At 39.2% G+C, this 23,997-nt stretch overlaps 1 protein-coding gene across 18 annotated transcripts in view; it reads left to right on the top strand.

Moving 5' to 3' along the window:
* Nucleotides 1-23,997, top strand: part of SYNE1 (spectrin repeat containing nuclear envelope protein 1) — a 479,099-nt gene that overhangs the window by 424,687 nt on the left and 30,415 nt on the right. For all 18 annotated transcript variants that reach the window (XM_044243752.1, XM_044243801.1, XM_044243842.1 and 15 more), the window contains 5 exons: nt 7,516-7,678; nt 17,934-18,121; nt 19,792-19,942; nt 22,805-22,987; nt 23,232-23,369. In XM_044243752.1, coding sequence (XP_044099687.1) covers nt 7,516-7,678; nt 17,934-18,121; nt 19,792-19,942; nt 22,805-22,987; nt 23,232-23,369 — 823 coding nt within the window. The remainder of the gene's footprint in view (nt 1-7,515; nt 7,679-17,933; nt 18,122-19,791; nt 19,943-22,804; nt 22,988-23,231; nt 23,370-23,997) is intronic.

Below are 23,997 nucleotides of genomic sequence, written 5' to 3' on the forward strand. Positions count from 1 at the left end.
CATAGTTTGCTGACCCCAGATCTAGTGAATGTAGAAGACGAAAGAGAAAATGGTGCCTCACCAAGTAAGGGTACGGAGCAAGTGTACACATGACTCAGCCCCCGCCTTCCTCCTTCTTTCACATTTGCCTGCTCGTGTCCTGCCCCCCTCCGGCCTGGCCCGCTCCTAATTGTTCTTCATGTGCTTCCTATTCTTTGGATTAAGTGAGACTCTTCTTGCCTTCTCAGCAAGCTTTCCGACCTCTCCTTTATAGAATTTCCCTCTGTTGTAATAAGCATCTTGTGTGATCAGTTGTTTACAGTTTCATCTCTCAGCGACACTGTAAGCATGACCGTAGCATGACCGTAGTGAAGCCGGAACCCAACGCACAGCTCTTTGCATGTAATGGTCACTCCAGTATTCACTGCATTTCTGCAATCTAAGACAGAGGATGCAAAGTGCTACCCCTACAGATAAGAATAAAGCAGGGGCACCTGGGTGGCTCCGTGGGTTAAAGCCTCTGACTTCGGCTCAGGTCATGATCTCAGGGTCCTGGGATTGAGTCCTGCGTCAATCTCTCTGCTCAGTGGGGAGTCTGCTTCCCTCTCTCTGCCTGCCTCTCTGCCTACTTGTGGTCTCTCTCTCTCTCTCTCTCCGTCAGATGAATAAAATCTTAAAAAAAACCAAACAACACACTGGAGTGTGATGCCTCCATCAGAAAGGAGGAACACCCAACTTTTGTATCAACATGGACGGGACTGGCAGAGATTATGCTGAGTGAAATCAGTCAAACAGAGAGAGTCAATTATCATATGGTTTCACTTATTTGTGGAGCATAACAAATAGCATGGAGGACAAGGGGAGATGGAGAGGAGAAGGGAGTTGAGGGAAATTGGAAGGGGAGGTGAACCATGAGAGACTATGGACTCTGAAAAACAACCTGAGGGTTTTGAAGGGGCGGGGGGTGGGAGGTTGGGGGAACCAGGTAGTGGGTATTAGAGAGGGCACGGCTTGCAGGGAGCACTGGGTGTGGTGCAAAAACAATGAATACTGTTACACTGAAAAGAAATAAAAAGTTAAAAAAAAAAAAAAAAAGAACAGAATAAAGCAGAGCATGGGCCTCAGGCCTCACCTGCCTGAATCACCACGTTGTTCTGCTTCGCCTGCCCTGCGATGCTAGACAAGTTCCTTCCCTCTCAGTACATCAGCTACCACCAGTGTAAAAGGTTTTAGGCGGCCTAAATGAGATGGTCCCAGTAAGCCACCTCACAGAGCCCTCAGCTAGTGGCAGTTCTCGACCCAGAGGGAGCTTCGAGGCTGTGTAGGTAAACCGTGTATGCAGTGCAAGGAAGGCGTTGTGAAGTTGGAGCAGCTGCCCTTAGAAGGGATTTCAGTCTAACAGCAGTTCCACTAGAGGAGGAAGAAAACTTGGAGTGGTCAATTCGGAGGTCTCTGGCCAGGATCAGGAATGCACTGATGCAGCACGCATGGAAACAGCGCAGAACCAATCAGGAGCCCTGACTTGAGTCCACCGTGTTCAGGCTGTGTGACCTAGGGCTCACTGCATCGCTTCTCTGAGCCCTAGCTTCCTCATTTTCAAAGTATTCATTAAAATAACTGCCGTAGCTCCAAAGAGACAATACAGAGGGAAGGACCATGTATACCACAGAATGTCACATGTGACCGTCTTGTTCTTTTAGAGAGCTACAGAGTATTCCAGAGTATTTAATACACCATGATTTATTCCATATTTTCCCTAGTGATGGACATTGATATCGTTACCATATTTTGATATTACAGTATTACAGATATTACAGTAACTGTGAGTTTAGAACTTCGCTTTATTTTTAATTTGTTGCAATAAATATATTGTCCTCATGATAATGAGCATGGGAAAAAAAATTGAACCCATGAGAAAAACTAGAAAAAAAATTAAACTAGGAACATAATGGCAGTACAAGGTTTTAAAGATCTCAAGTTACTGGAAGTGTTAGTCATAATCAAGAAAAAATAAATTTGCCTGCTGTTATGGAATCATGACTAATATATTCCTTTAACCAAAGCTTATATATTTTTCTTCCTGATTGCTAAAAATAATATATTAGAGGACTGATTGTTTTATAAAGAATTCACAATTAGATAGCTTTAAGTAGCACTATTTGAAAAATACTTTTATTTATAAGTTTTTCCAGAGTGTATTTCTTATGTAAAAAGTAGGTTTGTTGCTTTTAAAAAAGAAATATGTTTCTGTTTTAAAAGGCATTACCTCACACGATCAGACCCAAATGCTTTGTTTTATTTTGCAGCTCATCAAATAGGGCTTTTATAAAGAACTTAACAAATATTCATCATTTATTTATTTTTTTGTAATCTATTTGTGCATTGTATCTATACCTTCATCCAAAAAGGACTTAAAGCAGCTAGCATTCACCACATTTTATTAAATTACCAGTAATTAATAATTTGAGAGCTTACTTTTTTAGAGCCTAGATTGTGAAATTCATATAGATTCAGTACAGAAAATTTGAAACTCTTGAAATCCACAGAAAAAGTTATCTGAATCCCACCAAGCAAATGAACAGATAACCTTATTTATTAATATCTTAAAATGAAAATGTTACTTTTGTCACTTTCTATCGTTATTTTTAAAAGGACAAAGGTTTGGAATATGTAAGGGAAGAATAATATTTCTTTCATCACTTTTATTTTGTAAATAACCCTTTCAAAAGTGAAGACCAACCACTGTTGTACGGAATATTTTTTCCATCCCACCTTCCCAAAGAACCTCTAAAACTCCTACTTACACCATTTAGCTGGCATTTCAAACAGAAGGGGGAAAAAGTTGCTTTTTTTGCTACACAACTTGCTGTATTTGTGGGGGTTTTGTTTGTTCATATTTGGTTGATTTATCTTTATCAAAAATCCTTTCCAACTTAACAAACAGCCTAGGAGAAGAGTTGCCCGTCCTTCCAGAATGGCAGAGCGTCCACAGCCAGCCTTATTTTTGATGTCCTCCTTTCTTTAGAAAGCCTCCCCCTCCTTGCAGATTACACTGAGCCTTTCCCCTTCTTACACCCGTGGCCTACATTCCAGGAGATCAGGCTTGGCACATGTTAATGAATGTAGGTTTTATTTAGAAACATGACCACTTGTCACTGTGCAGTGTCATATTATCAGGCAGAGACCTCGCCACATTTGTTTAGAGCGAACATTTTCATACTTCCATACGCAGACAAGGGGAAACTTTCATCCCCACGCAGGATTTAGCTTTTTGCTGTGCAGACCTAACTTTTGCAAGTTGGAAACTTCATGGTGGTGGCAGAAGATCTGTGTGCCCCGAGGATGGCAGAGGACGGCTCTGTGGACGCAGATCTTCCGGAATGTAACTGCGATGTCACAAGGCAGGCATCTCCTTGAGGTTCTTCCGTTGTGCATAGCTGTCATGTTACGTGGGCTTCGTGGGTTGGATGCTGGATCTTTAATCCGTAATAGCTTTGGCCAGCGTGAAGTCGAGATGCTTTGGTGCTGGGAGCTCGTTAGCCATGGACTCCCAAGAGTTCTTTGTTGGTTTGTTTTCTTGTCCCCCTACTGGGCATGCGGAGCTGGAGGGGAAGGTTAATGGACTTGGTTATGGCTTGGTATTCCAGTTGTCTCTGGACTGTATGCGTCATGCCCGGGGAATGCTACCTTAGCCTGAGACACAGGAAAGAGAAGACCCAGTTGGTCCATCATCTGCTATTTAAAGGATGGGGCTCCTGATGAAACTGGAATTCAGCCTTAGCCAGTTTTCAGCTTTGTAGCGGGAAGCTCTCCCTTTATTAAATAAAAATCTGCTCGTAGTGTGGGGGCCTGGAGGGTTTTGTGTATGAGAAAGAGTTGTTTCTGTTTAGGTTTGTCAGGAAGTTTTGGTCACATGACTAGCATAAAGGTTTTAAAACATATACAGCATGTAAAAATTTATGTCTAAAGTAGTAATTTTGTGCATTATACAAATGTTTATTTCATAAGTTTTTTCAGTTAGAACAACATTAGGTCAGGGATTTTAACTTCATTTTTAAGAATATTATTCTTATACCATAACATTCCCCCCAGATAAACTCCTGCTGGTAAATAGGATTTCCTGATGGTACTTTTAGTCCTGTTACATTTAAAATGTGACCTTTTTTTTTTTGTTTTGTTTATAGATTTACAAAATTAGTTTGAAGGAAAGTAGTGATTAAATATATACATGTAGTGTATATGTGTGTATATAAAATTGTCTGTGCAACTGGATTTAGTAGTGATTCCTTCTCTGGAAGGTGAAGTCCCAAGAGGCACCCCGGATGGTGAGAAGACCGATCGGCTACAGGAACTTTCAGATGCACAAGATTTGCTAAACTTACCCAGACTTGTGACATCTGCAAACATCCATTTTGAATTATAATCCTGGATGCTACCAAAAAGAATGTTGCTCAAACTTCTTACAATGATAGATAAATGAAAATATTGTGACACTTCACACAAAGATTTCCTTTAAAGAAATAATGGGAAAAAGATGGGATATTGTTCTTAAAAAAAAAAAAAAAGGATGATCTATGTCCTGCAAATATCAAGTTTCATAAGTTCAAGGAAGATGTTTGGGGCTTTTCTACCCATTTCCCCCAGCTCACATCTGCTTCCCCCAACACACACACATAATGCATTTTGCTATTTGTACTCAAATACATGTTTAAAAAAATGAGAAAAGGAAACCACTTAAATGTTCACCCCCATTGACTTTACAAAGATTCACTCACTCATTTGAAAGAGGAACTTGTCCCTAATGGACTATATGAACAAGTATTTCCATGTCACGATGCCCTTGACATATTACCCACTAACTGCTCTGACTATTGGAACCCATTCAATATCATACAAGATTACTAATCTTGTAAATTATTTGACTAGTGTAGACAATATCCAGTGGAGGAGTGTTCACACACATTCTTTTGTGCCTTAGCTCTTTTGGTCATTTTTGTACATGAAATTTTAACCAAGAACATGAATAAATTTTAGTACTTGACAGACCACTTGCAAATGTTGGTGTAAGGGAAAAAGTTAAGTATACATTTAATATCAACTAAATTAAGAATAAAATATGCTAGCTAAATAAAGGTATTTTACTTAGAATACTAATTATTTGAGTTTATCTGGCATTTAAGTAGTGCTGAACTTTGTGCCAAACACTGAGGGTAGCATTGCAGGGGAAGGTGAAAACCAAAAGCAGAAATTCACAGTTCTAGTTTCCCAAGGAATTTAACATGGGAAGAGGAACTTGTGCATAAATAATACCAGGGAGTTAAAATAAGGGAAAGCAGGAAGCAAGCTGAATGAAGTGTTCTTCCAACCTCTAGCTCCACACCAAACCCTGATGATATTATGAGCTTGCTATAAAACCCCATCCCAGAGCCCTGTCAGCATCCAGATCCTACCAGATCCGAAGACAGGAAGCTGGTTAAGTGGGAGACGTTCCCAAAAGGACTTTCTTACAGAGGTAAAACCAGGACAGACGTCTCAGTGCAGTGAGCCACTCTGGAGTCCTATTCCCATGTGTTTATTGACTGGGGACTGTCCTTTCAGCCTGGGCCACTAAAGCAGGATGGCCAGGGCCACGTCGAATTCCAAGCCCATGGTGTGGTCATTGATAAAATGTGCACCCAGGGCTTTGCACCCAGTAGCTGTTCTAAAACTGCTATTCACTGACCGACGCTCAAGTGAATTTTGTTTTATTTATGAGAAAAATGTGAGTAGGTTGTATTTAAGTGTTCTTGGAATTATTGTTCAAGGCCAGTGCCTTGAACTGCCCTGGGGACAGGGTACAATTTGTACTTACAAAGCTAATTAGAGAAGTCTCACCTTGAATGGAATTATGAGTCATGATAAAGAGCGACATGTTTTCGGTTTCCTATTAATAGAATATGTTGTGGAGTATGAACATAATTTTTTAACATAATTTTTTTAAATACACATTTTTTTTTGTCAAAACAATGTAAGTTAGTGCATCTAAGAGTGTCTTTACCAACAGAAAATGTTATTCAAATGTTGGTATTCTTATACCTGAATGGACTTCCACATGAACCTCCCTTCAGACTTACTCACTCAGAATCAGACCTGATCTTATCATTCCTTGGTGGACACGTCCCGGCAGAGTTCCTATTTTTCTTTAAACTGCACACAACGCCATTGTCATGTCACTGCAGGACCTGTGTAATCCCACTCCAGTCCGTCCCACACACATCCGCTTGCCTCAGCACAACCACAGCCCTCTTCGGCTTCCCTTCCCCACCCTCCGCACCCCCATCCCTGCTGACATTACCACATGATGCCTTCAAATCTTCTTCTTTTCCCTACGTTTCCCAGGCTAGAAATATTCAGCTTGGCTTGTATCTACCTTTCAAGATGCAGCTCTAGTATTACTTCTTCATTTCCTTTCTTTCAGCAGAGCCAAAGCTGCTCCGTGACAGGGTCAGTCATTGCTGTATTTCTGTTTCCTAGCTCCATGCCTACCTAGCATCACAGAAGTTTGTGGAAGGAATACAGACATGAACAAATGAGGAATGAATGAGTGAGTGATTACTGAAGTGGCCAAACGAATTGATCACTCCTTATTTACTAGCCAGGGCCTTGGTCCATTTCTTTAATTTAGTTCTTACCACATTACATGTTACATTTCATTTGTGTGTGTGTCCAGATTTTCAGTCTGATTGTACGTTTCATCAGGAAAATAATCAAGTTTTATTTATTTTGTCTTCTCAGCATCTGACATATAGGATGTCCACACATGATTGTTAAACGAGTGGCAATTTTAAACAATTTGGTTTTTACTCCTTCCTGGAAAGAATGGGAAAACATTTTTTTAAAAAAACATGCTGTGTAACAAATACGGCACCGAACTAGGCTTTGCAGGTGATGACTTGCCTTGCATCTGCCCTCTGCCACTGGTGGCCCCGCAGACCCTCAGTCACCTTTAACGTGATCGGGCATGAAAGTGCAAATCATCACTCACTGGTAGTTCATCTCAAGTGTGCTTTCTTCTATTAACTGAGTTTCTGCCACAAGGGACTGAAATCGATCCCGTCCAGGCTGGAGTAATCAGAACTACAAATTCATATTCTGGTGACAATCCATTAGAAATATTCCTTCTTTCCTCTTAGGTATTCTTCATATGAGTATAAATTACATAATGGGTGGAAATAACAATCTTTATGACGTCATGAGGCTTCTGTCACTGTTACGTAATTGTCGCCATGTTGAACATCATCACTGCTGACACTTACTGAATGTGTTCTGTGGACCCTGCATTATTCAACCCATTCAAATCTCACAGATACTTCTCCTCTACTTTTATATTATAGATGAGGCAACAGAGACACAGGAAGGGTGTACAGTTTCCCAAAATCACCCAGCCACTAACTGGCTGAGCTAGGCTGGACTTCGGCTCTAGGCAACTTGGCTTTAAACCCAGTGTTCACTTCGTCCACAAGGGAATCTCGAGTAAAGTCTCTCCTCTGCCCACAGGGTGAAGAAGCTAAAGGAGACCCTGGTGGCTGTGCAGCAGCTAGACAAGAACATGAGCAACCTGAGGACGTGGTTGGCTCACATCGAGTCAGAGCTGGCCAAGCCCATAGTCTACGAGTCCTGTGACTCGGATGAAATACAGAAGAAGCTCACTGAGCAGCAGGTAAAACTCAAAACGACTAGAAAAACCAAGTAGGCTCCTGAACCTCTGTGCTCCTGGCCAGGATACAGAGACAGATGTGAGATGGTGAATCGAAATGGAAAATTAGGAGGAAGCTAGACAGGATTGCCGAGAAAGGGGAGGCTTGGGCAGGACTAACATTTGTGGCAAACAGGTCCCTTGTCACCAAGCAGTTGAGTCTAGAAGATAGATACACTCTCATAGGTTTACTGTCACTGGTCCATCAAGAAGACATCCTAAGCTCCCTGAGCCTCAGTGATGGTCCCAGAAGACAGCTTGTGTTTTGTTGATTTTTTTGTGGGTCATGAACGCACTACAGCAACCTACACAGAGTAGAGACTTTTTTCCCCTGCATATAGTGTTTGAAGTATATTCTTAGAGTTTTTGCAGTCTAAAGCAGTTTTGTTTTACAAGAAGTGTTACGTGATCTGCAGAGCACACACTGCAATTCTACCTTCGTTTCTGTAGCAAAGACAGCACCTTACACTGGCATACAAAAAAAAAAAAAAAGACAAAAAAAAGTGACCATGAAAAATGCATACAGAAAGGATTTTTTTAATCTCCTATTCCCCTTCCTTATTTTTACTAAGCATGTCAGACTCCAGTAGTTAGTGGTAAATGCCGCAAATGCCCCATAAGAAGTATTGCTATTCCATGCCCTTAGATTGTCCTTGAAAATTCTTCCCATACTCCAGTTACTTCCATTGCATTTAGGCCATGATAGCCAAGTTACTTAACTTAAAAATACTATAAAATATAAACAGAGCTGTTTTATGAAATATTAGGAAATAGTTTATGTACTTACTTTATTTTACAAACTACTTAAACCAATACAAATAGATATTAAAATACAGTAATTAGATATTGGGATTATTTTAAGAGCATTTCTTCTTTAAAATATTGTTAGCGGGACATTTTTCTTTTTTTGTAATATTAAAGCCCTGTGATAGATTCTCTCATATTTGAAATTCTGATAATTGAGCTGTTGGGGCTATGGTTGACCCCCAGCTCCCTGAATACTCCTGGAGAACATGGTAATGATGTCTATCAGTGAGAAGTGTTAAAAACAATTAAAATCCTAATAGCCAGTATTGTAATTTAGCAAATACAGGTTTGAACTGTGTGGGTTCATTTATTTGTGGATTTTTTATGCAAGAAAATGTGAGTACTATAGATTATTTTCCCTTCTTATGATTTTCTTTTTTCCAGCTTGCTTTATTGTAAGAACACAGTATATAATACATATAACCTACAAAATATTTGTTATTGAATTATTTATGTTTTTGGTAAGGCTTCTTCTGATCTGAAGAAGGTCAGATGGGAGGAGTCAGATGTTACATGCCGTTCTTCAACCGTGTGTTCATGGGTCAGTTGTACATCCAGAGCACAAGTCCTACAAAGGCCCAGGAAAATTAAAAACAAAACAAATCACTATAAAATTTCAGAACGTGGGAGACAAAGAGAAGATCTTGAAGGTTTCCAAGATGAAAAAGTCTGATTTCTCCAAAATAATGGTTGAAGCTAAAAGATCATGAGACAGTGCTTTCAAAAAGCTGAGAAGATTATTTAATTTAGGACATTGTACCTGCCATTTACTATATAAAATACTTACCCCATGTATACATGCTAATGAAAGGTAGATCACACATACTAAAATGAGAAGAAAAATAATACTCAACACGAGAGAGAGAAGAAAATTCCCAGGGTAGATGGTAAGGGAACGCCCCAGATGCCAGCTGCCCCACAGCCTAGAGCATCCCTGTTCAGACTGGAGTAGGGAACTGGGTGCTGTGGGAGGGATGTCTCCAAGGAATAAGACAGTCGAACTTGATTACCTGATGGGCTTAACCATACTGGGAGGAGCTTTATTAGCTCCATAGAGAGAGGATAGAAGCTAGGGATATTCATGGTTTAAAGAGAGGGAGAAAGCTACTGATTCCATATAACACAGAAAGTTATATAAGAAGAGAAATAAAACCGTAGCATAGTCTGTTGCTCAGATGTGAAAAATATTAAGGAACCATATTAAATGACCAAAATCATCCAAACAATCATTATTGCTCCAGCTATAAGATGTGCTGAAACGGCAGTGGAACCACTTTTTTTTTTTTTTTTTTGAGAAAAAGTTCATTCTGTCTCTACTAGAGAAGCATAGATAACGTCTAAGATTTAAAAATCAAGAACCAGCAACATAAACGTGCCACTTAGAAATTCAGAAGTTAAAACCAGAAGACAGAGCTACAAGAGATGAAAATGAGAATCAGGAGGGAAAAGGGAACTACTTCACTGGAAGCTTAGCAATAATTTTTGACCTGTTAATATAGTAATATATGTTCATACTGCCTTTTAATTCAATTTTAAGTTAAAGTTGAAAACAAAACAAAACAAAAAAACAACAAACCAAAAGTAAGGACTCCCAGGGGTAAATTTGCAGTTCACTACTTTTCTGCATGACCTGAATAACAAACTGTTTTAACCCTCACATAGGATGCCTGGGTGGCTCAGTCGGTTAAGTGTCTGCCTTCAGCTCAGGTCATGATCCCAGGCCCTGGGATGGAATCCCGCATCAGGCTCCCTGCTCCACAGGGAGTCTGCTTCTTCCTCTGCCTCGTCCCCCAGTCATTCTCTAGTCTGTCTCCCTCTTGAGCTCACTCTCAAATAAATAAAATCTTAAAAAAAAAAAAGTACTTTAAAAGAAACTTAAAAAATTTTTAAAAACCTTCATGTATATAGAATGCTGCTGATGATCACAGTGATATAAAAATTAATGTGAAAAACACTTAGCACAGCACCCAGCACAAAGTGGGTGCTTACTAAATTTTATTTTAATCCTATCATATTCACCACAGCTTCCTTTGTGGCAAATGTTTAACCATGATTCTGTAAAAATTATAGCATTTAGAATCCATTTTGTAAAAGACAGATAAATATTAATCTGTCTCCAAAGCAGAAAATTCTCTTAAATATTTAAAAAGAGATTAAACTCATAAGAAATACATTTTCCTCTATTCCTCCCTGTGGACTTTCTATATGTTTCTCATTGCCTTAAGGATGTACTTAATCCTCACACACTTCATTGAGCAGAAATATTTGTAGACTTGAGATGGCTTCAGAGGACATCTTGTCAGATTTCTCTGTGTTATGGATGAAGAAGTATAAATTCAGAGACACTATGTGTCAATTCAGGACCATTACTGATGGATGTTAAAGCTGAGACTAAAATCTTTATCTGCAATAGAGCACTTACCCATAATTTTAACCCCCCTCAAGCTTATTTCATATAATTGATTTTAACAAACACTTTTAAACAGATATACAAGGGGTCTTTTCTTTGATATTTACTCTGGGAACCTGGTTGAGCTCCTGGAGGTAAATTTCACAAAATTGTGCAGCCCCCTCCAATGACTGGAGCCTCTGGAATTTTTAACTCAGTTGTCTACACTGAGCCTCCAGAAATCCATCAGTTACAGTTCTGGTTTTCATACCCTGGCCCCAAATCTGCTCACTGGGGTAAATCCGAAAGTTTGTGGAAGAAAGAAGCGCATCATCCAGATGGCCACATAGGTTATTTATGACTTAAGTCCCCCTCCAAAAAAGACCAATGAGCAACTATCTATAGGCAAGGCACCATTGTAAACCACCCCCAACCCAAGGATAAGCATGAAGCACCACTCTGGACCCCAGAGACCAGGAAGACCACATTAAAAGGGTAAGAAGTATGGTCACACTGTGACCGCATCATCCTTCCTGGCTGGAATGGAGCTGCACCAAGAGGGCACCACTTGGCCAAGATAGGTATCTAGCTCCCCAGCTCCCCCATCCTTCCCAGGAGGCCCACTTGGCTCTCAACTTATGAGAACCACTAAGGGAACTTCTGTAGCTTGATTACTGGGGATCAAGTAGTGAGAGAGAAGGGGGCTGAGGCTCACTGCCACCAGGACTCATACCTTAGCAAATTGCATTCCCATTTGCAGCTGGACCCAAGCAGAGGTCCCAGCCTGCATCTCTGCCCATCTGCAGAGCCCAGCCAGTGGCCCTATCTGACCTGGGAGTTCACTTGGCAGTTCTGCCTGATTTTGGTCTCCAGACAATGGACCAAACTGACCTTGGAGCCCTTTCTACCATCTGACCTGGGCAGGGAAGCCAATTCCCAGCCCCGCCCAACAGCTGAGCATGGCCTTCATCTTCCCCACCAGAAGGCTTGGCTAGAGAACCCAAGCAACCACGGAACCCATCCAACAGCCCTGCTTGACCAAGGAACCAAGCCAGCAGCCCTCCCATCTGCTGAGCGTAGCCTCTGGCACTGCATAATCAGGGAGTCTGGACAACCTCAGAGCTCAACCTACAGCCTAGCCCAGCCACAGAACCCAGCCTACGACCCTAGCTAGCCATGGAGCCCAGATGACAAACCTACTCAGCAGTGGAATCCAGCCTATGGTCTTGTCCGTTTGCTGAACACAGCCTGCAACCTTATTCAGACAATGACCCCCACCAATCACCAAGCATATCCTGTTCCTCCACATGACAAGAAAGCCTGGATGGGGACCCAGCTTGACCATGGAGCATAGTCTCTAGCTCCACATCCTTTAGGATACACCTGGAGACACCTCCCTATCAGAGAACCCAACCAGTGACCTTGTCCAATAGGGTAGCACAGTCCGTGGCCCACCTGATGGCAAAGCCCAGACACCTCACCCAACTGCATGGCACAGCCGGCAGCCCTGCAAAATCAAAGAGCCAGCCTGAGATCCGGTCCAGCTGCAAAGCCCTGCCTATGGCTCTATGAACAAAGAGTCCAGCCAGTAGCACTGTCTGGTCTAAGATCACAGCCTGCTATCCCTCCCAACCAGAAGTGGTTGCAGAGCTCAGCCTGTAGCCCTACCCAATCAGAGTCCAGCCAGTAACCCCTACCCTGACAGGGAGCATAGCCTGTGACCTCATCCAGCCAGAGCGGAGTCCAGTCAGTGGCACCTCAACCCCTACCTCAGAGCATGGAGCATTTTCCAGGATAGATTATATGTTAGGCCACGAATCAAGTCTCAACAAATTCAAGAATCTGTAAATTATATCAAGGATCTCTTCTTATTACAATGAGGTGAAACTAGAAATCAATAACAGGAAGAAAGCTAGAAAAATCACAAACACATGAAAATTAAATTAAACAATACTCTTCTGATCAAAGAAGAAAACAAAAGGAAAATTAAAAAATATCTTGAGACAAACAAAAAAAGAAACACAACATACCAAAACTTAAGGGGCATAGCAAAAGCAGTGCTAAGAGGGGAACTTACAGTGATAAATGCACACATGAAGAAGAAGAATCTCAGATAAACAATATAGCTTTCCAGTTCAAGGAACTAGAAAAGAAGAAAAAACTAAACCCAAAATTGACAGAAGGAAGGAAATAATAAAGATCAGAGCATAAATAAATGAAATAGCGTATAGGAAAACAATATAAAAGATTAGCAACACTGAGCTGGTTCTATGAAATGATAAACAAAATCGACAAACCTTTTTAGCTAGACTAACCAAGAAAAACAAAAAAGGGTGTCTGGATGGCTCTGTCAGTTAAGCGTCTGACTCTTGATTTTGGCTCAGGTCCTGATCTTAGGTTTATGAGATCAAGGCCTGTGTTAGGCTCTGTGCTCAGCATGGAGTCTGCTTGAAATTTTCTCTCCTTCTCCCTCTGTCCCTCCCACTTGTGCATGCACTCCCACGCTCTCACTCTCAAATAAATGAATCTTTAAAAAAAAAAAAAAGTGAGCCCAAATTAATAAAAATTATAAATGAAAGTGGAGACATTACAAGAAATACAAAGGATCATAATAGCATACTATAAAGAAATGGATAAATATCTAGAAACATGCAACCTATGAAGACTGAATTATGAAGAAATAGAAAACATGAACAGACCAGTAATGAGTAAGGAGGCAGAATCAGTTATCAAAACCCTCCCAACAAAGAAAAGTCTAGGACCAGATGGTTTCACAGGTGAAATGTATCAAACATTTGAAGCCCATTCTTTTCTCACTCTCCCAACAATATGAGGAGAAAGAAGTACTCTCAAACTCATTTTATAAGGCGAGAAATACGAAAGCTAGATAAGGATACCACAAGAGGAGAAAACTATAGGCCAACGTTCTTGATCAATAGAGATGCAAAAATTCTCAATAGAGTACTAGCAAACCAAATTCAACAGCACATTAAAGGGATCATACACCATGATTTAGTTTGATTCATCCCTGACATGCAAGAATGATTAAACATATGCATATAAAAATAAATATGATACATTACTAGAATGAAATATAAAAATAATATCATCTCAATAGATAGAGAAAAAAACATTTCACAAAATTCAAAGAAGAATAGCTCTCAACCAAGGGTGTGTGTAAAAGAAATGTACCTCAACATAATAAAGACTATATGATATCATACCCAATGGTGAAAGGCTGAAAGCTTCTCCTCTAAGATTTAAAACAAGACAGGGATGCCCATTCTCACCAGCCCTATTGAGCATGATACTCAAAATCCTCGAGAGACTAATCAGGCAAGAAAAAAATAGAAGGCCAAAAAAATATATATATACATACATACATACATATATATATATATATATATCATACATACATACATATATATATCATCAGAAATGATTATATAAAATTTTTTATTTGTAATGACATAATCTTACATATAGAAAATCCTAAAAATCCCACCAAAAAACTGTTAGAATGAATAAATTCAGTAAAGTTGTAGGAAAAAAATTTAACATGCAAAAACCAGTTGCATTTCTATACACTAACCATGAATTTTCTGGAAAAAAAAAAAGAAAACATTTCCTTTAGAATGACATCAAAAACAACAAAATACTTAAGAATAAGCTTAACCAAGACCTGAAAGATCTCTACATTGAAAACTGTAAGACTCAGGTGAAAGACATTGAAGAAGACACAAGTAAATGGAATGCCATCCCACAATTATAGATTGGAAGAATGAATATTGTTAAAATGAACATACAACCAAAGCTATCCATAGATTCAATACAATCCCTATCAAGATCCAATGGCACTTTCTATAGATAGAGAAAAAACAACTCTAAAATTTGTAAGGAACCACAAAAGACCCCAAATAGCTGAAACAATCCTGAGAGAGAACATAGCTGAGGGTATCACACTTCTTGATTTCAGACAATGACACAAATCTGTAGTGATCAAAACTGCATGATGCTGGCATAAAAACAGACACATAGACAAATGGACAAAGTGAGAGCCCAGAAATACTCCATGCATATGTGGTCAACTAGTGTTGGACAGGGGATCCAAGAATACCCACTGGGGAGAGGATAGTCTCTTCAGAAAGCAATGTTGGAAAAACTGGATATTCATTCACATGCAAAAGAGTGAAACTAGTCCCCTATTTTACACCACTTACAAAAAATTTATGTATTGCATATGTAAATTAATATGTAAAATTATGCATTACACATTAAGTATTACATATTACATATACAAAATAATGTATTAAAGACTTAAATGTAAGACCTGAAACCATAAAACTCCTAGAAGAAAATGTAGGGAAAAGCTTTTTGACATAGATCTTGGCGATGATTTTTTAGATATAACACCAAAGTACAACCACCAAAACAAAAAATAAACAATTTGGAACAAATAAAACTAAAAAGTTTCTGCAAAGCAAAAGTAATGATCAACCAAATGAAAAGGCAGCCTCTGTGATGAGAGGAAATATTTGCAAACCACATATCTGATAGTGTTAATAACCAAAATATATAGGTAATATGTAGGTAACTCCAACTCAACAGCAAAAAAACAAAACAAAACCAAACCAATAATCCAACTTTAAAAATGGGCAAGAGACCTGAATAGACATTTTTCCAGAGGAGATATTAAAGTTGCCAAGAAGTACATGAAAAGATGTTCGATATTACCAGTCATTATGGAAGTGCAAATCAAAACCATGATGAGATATGTCCTCACACCTGTTAGAATGGCTATTATCAAAAAAGACAAAAGCTAACAAGTATTGGCAAGGATGTAGAGAAAGCAGAACCCTTGTGAACTATTGGTGAGAATATAAATTGGTATCATCGCTATGGAAAATATTATGGATGTTTCTCAAAAAATTAAAAACAGGACTACCATGTGATCCAGGAATTCCACTTCTGGGTAGGTTTCAGAAAGAAATGAAATCACTTTTTTTTTTCCAATTTATTTATTTTCAGAAAAACAGTATTCATTATTTTTTCACCACACCCAGTGCTCCATGCTTGAAATCGCTATCTTGAAGAGAAATCTCCACTCCCCACGTTCACTGAAATGTTATTCACAATAGTGAATGCATGGAAGCAACCGAAATACCCATCAGTAGATCAATGGATAAAGAAAACGGGGTATATATACACAACGGAATATTATTCAGCCATAAGAAAGGAACTACTGCCATTTCCAACAACATGGTTGAACCTTAAAGTCATTAGGCAAAGTACAGTAAGTCAGTCAGACAAAAACAAATGTTGTATGCCTCACTTATATGTGGACTCAAAAAAACTGAACTCACAGAAACAGAGTGGATGAGTGGTTACCAGAGGTGGGAAGATGGTGAGGGAAATGGATGAAGGTGGTCAAAGGGTACAAACTTCTGGTTATAAGGTGAAGATGTCCTAGAAATGTGACATTCAACATGGTGACTGTTGTTAACAATACTTTGTTGCATATTTAAAAATTGCTAAGAGAGTAGATGTTAAAAGTTCTCAACACATGCACTCACATGCATATTGTAACCATATGAGGTGATAGATATGCGTTAAACTTCCTGTGGTAATCATTTCACAATATACACATATATCAAATCATCACATTGTGCATCTTAAACTTACCCACTGCTGTTCTAAGTCAATTATATCTCAACAAAGCTGGAAAAATCAGTTTTGAGTACTTGGGGGAAAGTACATCAAAATGCTATAACATTTTAGAGTGCATTGATTATGTTCCTATACGTAACACTACTTCCAAATGTATATCCTTGTATGTAAGGCACTTTAAGACTTAGAATTTACTTAGTGTCTCATTCACAGATGTGTCTGTCTTTATCTTTGAGCAAATATTGAGTTCAGTTTTATATTTTTTAGACCAGCAGTTCTTGTGATAACTCCCACATAGCTGGAAGGGGTTACACGAGAGATCTGAAAAGACTGTTTAGTGAAATAGAGATATTTTTTATAGAATCTATCTTCTGTCTAGGTCATAAAATCTCCAAATATTAATCAAAGGCACCGTTACTGCATTTGACAATGAGCTAATGTTTGCACGGAAGACATTGAAACGTGGTGTTAAAGAGAAAAACAAGAAAAAGAGTACACATACACAAACATAAATTTCAGCTATTTGAATAACTTGAGGATTTATCTTTAGAACAACCGAAAAGCTAGGCACATCCAGGAATTGTTTTAAAGATAAGGAAAATACATTAAGAACCGTGATGCATACGGCAAGAAAAATACCAGTAGCCTCACTTTTAATAATGAAATTCCTTGAACCAAGTGAGTTAAAAGCTCAATGAAAAAAATAATGTACATTTTGCATTTATATTACATGCAGTTAATGACATGCAGTTAATGTGAAGACTGTACATGTGGGATACTGGGGAAATTCAGTGCCTCACTTTTCATCATCTTCTATTTCTGTCCTACCTTTAAAATGGCTCACTGGGGAAGCTGTTGATGTTATGATGTCCTATAGGATATAGAACTTCAGTCTTTTAAACCCTGGTACTTTTTAATGGTGGAATTAACTGTTTAAAGAGTTTGCAGAACTTTGGAGATGAAATCCCCATTCTTAAGTGCCAGCGCCTAACAAGAATGCATATTCCTTTGACTGACTGTCTGATCAATGCGTTGAAATGGAAGTGATCTATCTGTAGAGTCTGGGGCAAGATTTCTTGCTCAACCGCTACAAAAGCCAATATTACCCTTCATGTAGTCTATTTCATTTGTTCTGTTTATATCTTGGCATTGCTCACATGGCCAATATATCTCTAGCTTCACTTTCTCCCATCTTTGAGCTCGCCATTTTTCATAAACGACATTGGAGAAACCTTGTGCATCCAAGGAAAGGAGATACTTGTCAAGGGTTGGCCTCACCACATTTTAGTGAATCCAATTGCAGTTTCTCTCATCTGCATCCAAGTATTTGAATAAAGCATGTCTCATTCCCCACAGGAGCTTCAGAGAGACATCGAGAAACACAGCACAGGCGTGGCGTCCGTGCTCAACCTGTGTGAGGTCCTGCTGCATGACTGTGACGCCTGTGCCACAGACGCAGAGTGTGACTCCATCCAGCAGGCGACGCGAAACCTGGACCGGCGGTGGAGGAACATCTGTGCCATGTCCATGGAAAGAAGGCTCAAGTAAGGGGCACAGCTCAAAGAGCTGGGAAAGAGGAAGGACCCAAAAGAGGGGCAAAAAAAAAAACCCGGACTATCCCATTTACCATTTCCTTTTAGTTGCAGCGTCTAAAAGGAGCACTGGTGTCCCAAATTTGCCATCATCTACATTTAGTTGGGAAGATAAGTAGGCATAAAGGTCCTACAGTAGTCACCCCACCCCCACCCCACCCACCTTATCCATGGTTTCTCTAACCATGGTGTCGGTTACGCAGGGTCAAGCAGGATCCAGAAGGAGAGGATCCTCCTGTTGTACGGTGAGAAGGTCCACAGTAGCCCAACACTAGCCACAATGCCTACATCATTTGCATAACTTCATCTATCACGTAGGCATTTTATCATCTCTCATCATCACAAGGGGGGTGAAAACAGGGGTGCTTGGGTGGCTTAGTCAGTTAAGTGTCTGTCTTGGGCTCAGGTCATGATCACAGGGTTCTGGGATGGAGCTCTGTGCCCTGTCTTCAAGCTCCCTGCTCAGTGGAGAGTCTGCTTCTCCCTCTCCCTCTGCCCCTCACCCCTACTTATGCCTTATCTCGCATGCTCTCTGTCTCTCAAATAACTAAAATCTTAAAAAAAAATAAAAAAGGATGAATGCAGTACAGTAAGATACAAGAGACTACACTCACATAAGTTTTATTACAGTATAACTGTTCTGTTTTATTACTGGTTATTGTTGCTAATCCCTTACTGTAACTAATCTATAAATTAAACTTTAACATAAATATGTCTAGGATGAAACGTAGTATATATAGGGGTTCAGTACTACCCACACCTTCATGCATCGACCAGGAGTCTTGGAACAGATCTCTCACAGATGGGGGGAGGGCACTACTATATATAAATATACTGTATACAAATACAATATACTGTAATGTCTAAAACAGTTATGCCTGACCTAACAGTTTAAATATAATTCAGAAAGGTAAAAATACAACCCTGCTGGATAAGTCTATTGTTCTAGAACTGGTGGAGTGAAAAGTAATATTCTTTTACTAAAAATGAAATAAGAACACAAAGACCTTATCCTTGTTTAGAAAAACCCTTTGAAATTCAAGGCATAAGCAATAGTGATGGGTTAGAAAATAATCATAATGATTTACAGCATATAATCTTTTTTGATTATATGTTTGGAGAACTCTGGAAAGATTAATATTTGTCTTGCTGTGATAGGTTAACGTTGAGGAGGGTGAATTTGATGTCCGAACTTACATGCATTTTGAGACCTTCGTTTTATTTCAGTGGAACCATGACACGAGAGTGCCCTGCACACCCGGCCTTACCCTTCTGAGCTGCCCTGCACGCAGACAGGACAGTTTATGTTACGTGCTTGTAAGGCACAATTTGACTAATTCCAAATCCGGAACTCCAGGATATGTATTTAAAAAAGCAAAAACCCAAAAGCAAACAAACAAAAACATCCCCAAACTCACAGCTGTTCCATTTTCGCTCAGACAGTTGTTGTCTCTGAGTGTGCTCGCGTTTGGCTGACGCACCATGATGGCTTGGCACCATCCTCGCTCGTTTGTGCACTCTCCATCCCACGGCAGACATCAGGGTTCTGGAGCGGAAACAGTCCCAAACAATCAGAGCCTGTTTTTTGTTTTGTTTTGTCTTGCTTTCATCTTCTGTCTCAGAATCGAAGAGACGTGGCGACTGTGGCAGAAGTTTCTGGATGATTATTCGCGTTTTGAAGATTGGCTCAAGATTTCAGAGAGGACAGCTGCCTTCCCCAGCTCCTCCGGGGTGCTCTATACGGTTGCCAAGGAGGAACTAAAGAAATTTGAGGTGACTTATCATTCCAAATATTTGATCCTTATTTTACTATGATCACATCCAGTTAGTGGTTCGTGTCTCGAGACACACACTGTTCACCTGCGCGGTATCTGTTCAGACAGATGGGTGGTGACTTGCGGTGATCTTTATTACCGCCCGACAGGTAGGCGAAGAAAGGGGGAAGAGAGGTTTTTATGTTAAGAGTCTCAAGAATTACAAACAAAGTCATACTGGCAAGAAATTCTATTACAAATCACAAATCATGGTTCCCAAAAAAAGATCTTCGCATTTTTTTTTTCATTTTACAGTCCTTTACTATCAGATATCTGAGATGAAAATATGACGTTTCATACTAGGAAAATCTCTCTTCCAAATTTATTTTCTTGATTTTCATTTTATCTAATTAAAGAACAGGTGTGTATATATATATATATTTTTTTAAATCATTGATACAGTAGAGTTAGCTCCAAAATTAAATAAAACACTTGAATCATAAGCCACTTCTAACTAATAATGAAAAGCAGTGCCATTCTTGGGTCCGCAGGACTTTTCCGTCACAGAGACAAAAATAGCAGCAGTATAATCATATTCGCAGAGGATCTGCCCGGTAACTGCCTCTTGCCTGCTTGTGCAATCTTGCGTCCACTCTCCCCGTGAGATGATACATCCCAAGCAGCTGCCCACCCCCCACCCCGTTTTCACGGAGGACCAGACATCGCCTAAAGATGAGCATGTTTTAATTTGAAGTTTGTTTTCCATCAGTTCCTACCGACAGGCGGCTATGTATCCATAGATACAGACGGCAAAGTCCTGATGCACGTACCTTACCAAAAGCATTCTTGGTTGCTAATTCTGCCGCAAGCTCCCTGAGATGCTTAAAAGTAAAACTAAAAATCCAGCCAAATCCAGCCGAATTTATTTTTACCTTGTAATGTCAGTTTACCTGGCATTTCCTGAGGCCTATTAGAGTAAATATGAAGTTTGGTTTCTGTGCTTGTGGGATTTAAAATCAAGGAGTTTTAGATGAGCAGCTGTAGGAATCTTAAAAAATAAAAATAAAAATGCCCCAATACTATGTAAAATAAATAAGAGTTAGTCGGATGTCAGAATATGAGCTTAGGCATTACTATACCACCAAATTCCAAGAAAATAATTTCGTATCTAAAATGTTTTCCCATAGAAAATTTCTGGTGAAAAGCCACAGTGGGCGCACAGTCAAGTTCAAGTCGTCCTGGTGTGAGCTAGAGCCAGGGAGGCATTCATGTACTCTGTCTCGCACACTCTGCTTCGTAAAGGTTAAACCTTCTATAATTGGCTTATACTACAAAGCAGATTATGTTTGGTTGTTTTTGATGCTATTTTAGACTCTCAGATTTTATGGCAAAAGTTAGCCATATGGTTAGCTTCTATAATAAATGATTTTATCATTTATCTTTTAATGTTCTTTCTTAAGAGAAAAATAAATTTCATAATAAAAAAAATGTTGTTTGAGGACAGTCTTTTCCTGTTCAAATGCATGAAAATTTGGGATGGATCCGTGTACCCCTGTGGGGTGCCTACCATCACTCCAGTGGGAAAACACATTCTATGACTCCCGGTAATGGCAAAAGCTGAACTTTTCTTATTGCTTCCTTTTCTGGGGAAGTAATTTAAATTGTTTCATAGAATAGGAGGTTAGACTTACTAAGACAAAGTCTCTTAAAGCAGCTCTCAGAAGGAAAGCCATATCAGAGGCACAGATGTGGTAGCAACTAAACAGTGTATGAATGAAAGGAAGCGGAATTTTGTGATTTAGATGAGTACAGATCACTTGACTGTCCAGTTTTCTGCCCAATGTCAAGATCAATGTCAGTCATAAATCATACACATGAATTTGGAAAAAAAAAAAACATTTTATTTTGGTCAAATGATTCTTACGGTAGGACTGTGTTACACTGCAGAGAGAAAGAAGAAAGAGTGTTTTACTTCAAAAATTCCAAAATGTACATAGGGGAACCTTAAAAATAAATAGACACAAGTGGATTGGACTATGTTTTAATCATTTAAAAACTAACTTTTCATCATTAAAAGTGATGGTGTAGTTATGAAATTTGCTCAAGATATGCGAACTGGGCCAGGAATGGAGTACAATTGCTAGCACATGGTAGAAATAAGCGATTGTAAAAGAAAATTAAATAAATAAGTAAATAAGTAGACACTACCATGTAAGCTGGTACATATCAGCTCTAACATGTTTTTTAAAAACTGAGTAATTCATGGGAATGACAAAAAAGAAACAGAGCATGTTCCAAATTTTCCTCTATTTAAGGTTACTTGTGTTTTACTAAACTGGTTTTCTTAAAAGCTAATAAAAACTTGCCTTCAGACATCTTCTGCAAAAAGTGGGTTTAATTATTTTAACGGACTTCAGAATTAAAGATGTGTCTGGGTTTTTAGGAGGTTACATCTTTCACAGATAGAGCATTCTTTTGCGGATATCTTTTCTCTGTGTTGACATCAGAGATTTCTGAGCCTTTCAGACGCACATTTCAGCACACATAGATATCTGGGTAATCAGTTTTTTTCACGTGAGAATTTTTTCCGGAAAGTTAAGTATTTTAAAAGCTGTAACATAGGAACATGTATACATCATACATATATATGTGTTTGTGTATATAGGTATATTGTTTTTCCTATTTACCAATTTCTTTCGTATTTTTGTTCGCTCTACGCCCTGTCCTTAAGCCACAGTGATCCCGTTATTCTGCTTTAATAAGGGGAAATAAAGTCTCTTTTAGAAATTGTCCTTTCCCTCTCACTGCAGGATGAGGCCGGGTGCCCTTGCTGAGAGCCCTTCACTGACCCCCTCCCTGACATGCTTCTCTGCGGTCCTAGGCTTTCCAGCGACAGGTACACGAGAGCCTGACCCAGCTGGAGCTGATCAACAAGCAGTACCGTCGCCTGGCCAGAGAGAACCGCACCGATTCCTCCTGCCGCCTAAAGCAGATGGTTCACGAAGGCAACCAGCGATGGGACAACCTGCAAAAACGTGTCACCTCCATCTTGCGCAGACTCAAGGTCTTTATCATGCCTCCCCTGTCGCTTAGAGACCCAGAGGGCCCTTCGAACATATTAAGACGTAATCTCAGTGGTTCTGTAAGGTTGGGATGGGGAGAGTGGTTTGTATGGTAGTTTGTACGGTGAAGGATTACAGGGTTCCCCTTGCTCGTTGAGACTTTCCAGAAGAACATCGCAGTTGGCAGTGTCCTCTCCATATGCACAACGTGGATTCGGTTTTTTATCATTTTCTTTTCACGTCCAGCATTTCATTGGCCAGCGTGAGGAGTTTGAGACCGCGCGGGACAGCATTCTGGTGTGGCTGACGGAGATGGATCTACAGCTCACGAATATCGAGCATTTTTCTGAGTGTGACGTTCAAGCTAAAATAAAGCAACTCAAGGTAAGATCGTAGAGATCTTTCAAATTGGGAAGAAGATGTGAAGAGGAAGGGATTTATAGATCCTTTTGTAAAGAACATAGTAAAGAACTCTTTTTTTTTTAACTTTTTAAAAAATTTTTATTTTTTGCAATAGTTTTATTTATATAAACTATTTTTGTTTTACTATTTCAACTGGATATATTTAATGTGAAGTATACATTATTAATTCTTCTCCACTAATATTAGCTTGCCTATAGTGCTATACAAGATATAATACAAATATTCTAAATTATAATGTATTAATACACTAATACATTAATTTTGAGTTTTATAAGCAAATGTTTGTTGCCTGATAGAGAATACTTTTTTCCTTGCTTTTACTAAGTACCCAATAGGTTTCTGAATTTTTAAAAGTTTATAATAATGTTATGGGCTAGGAAATATTTCTGTTATCAATTTGTTATACGATAAAAGCCACAGAGAGGTTAATTTGTTTGATCAAAGTCACAGAGCTAAAAATTTCTTCAGTAACTGTATGGGTGCATTTCCAAGTTCAATTATTCCATTATTCCACTCTTCATTTATTTCAATAAGTTTTACTTTGCAAAAATACAGTATGCTGATGGAACCATATCAAATCCATGGATTT

Source organism: Neovison vison, chromosome 1 (assembly GCF_020171115.1).
Source record: "Neovison vison isolate M4711 chromosome 1, ASM_NN_V1, whole genome shotgun sequence".
NCBI lineage: Eukaryota > Metazoa > Chordata > Mammalia > Carnivora > Mustelidae > Neogale > Neogale vison.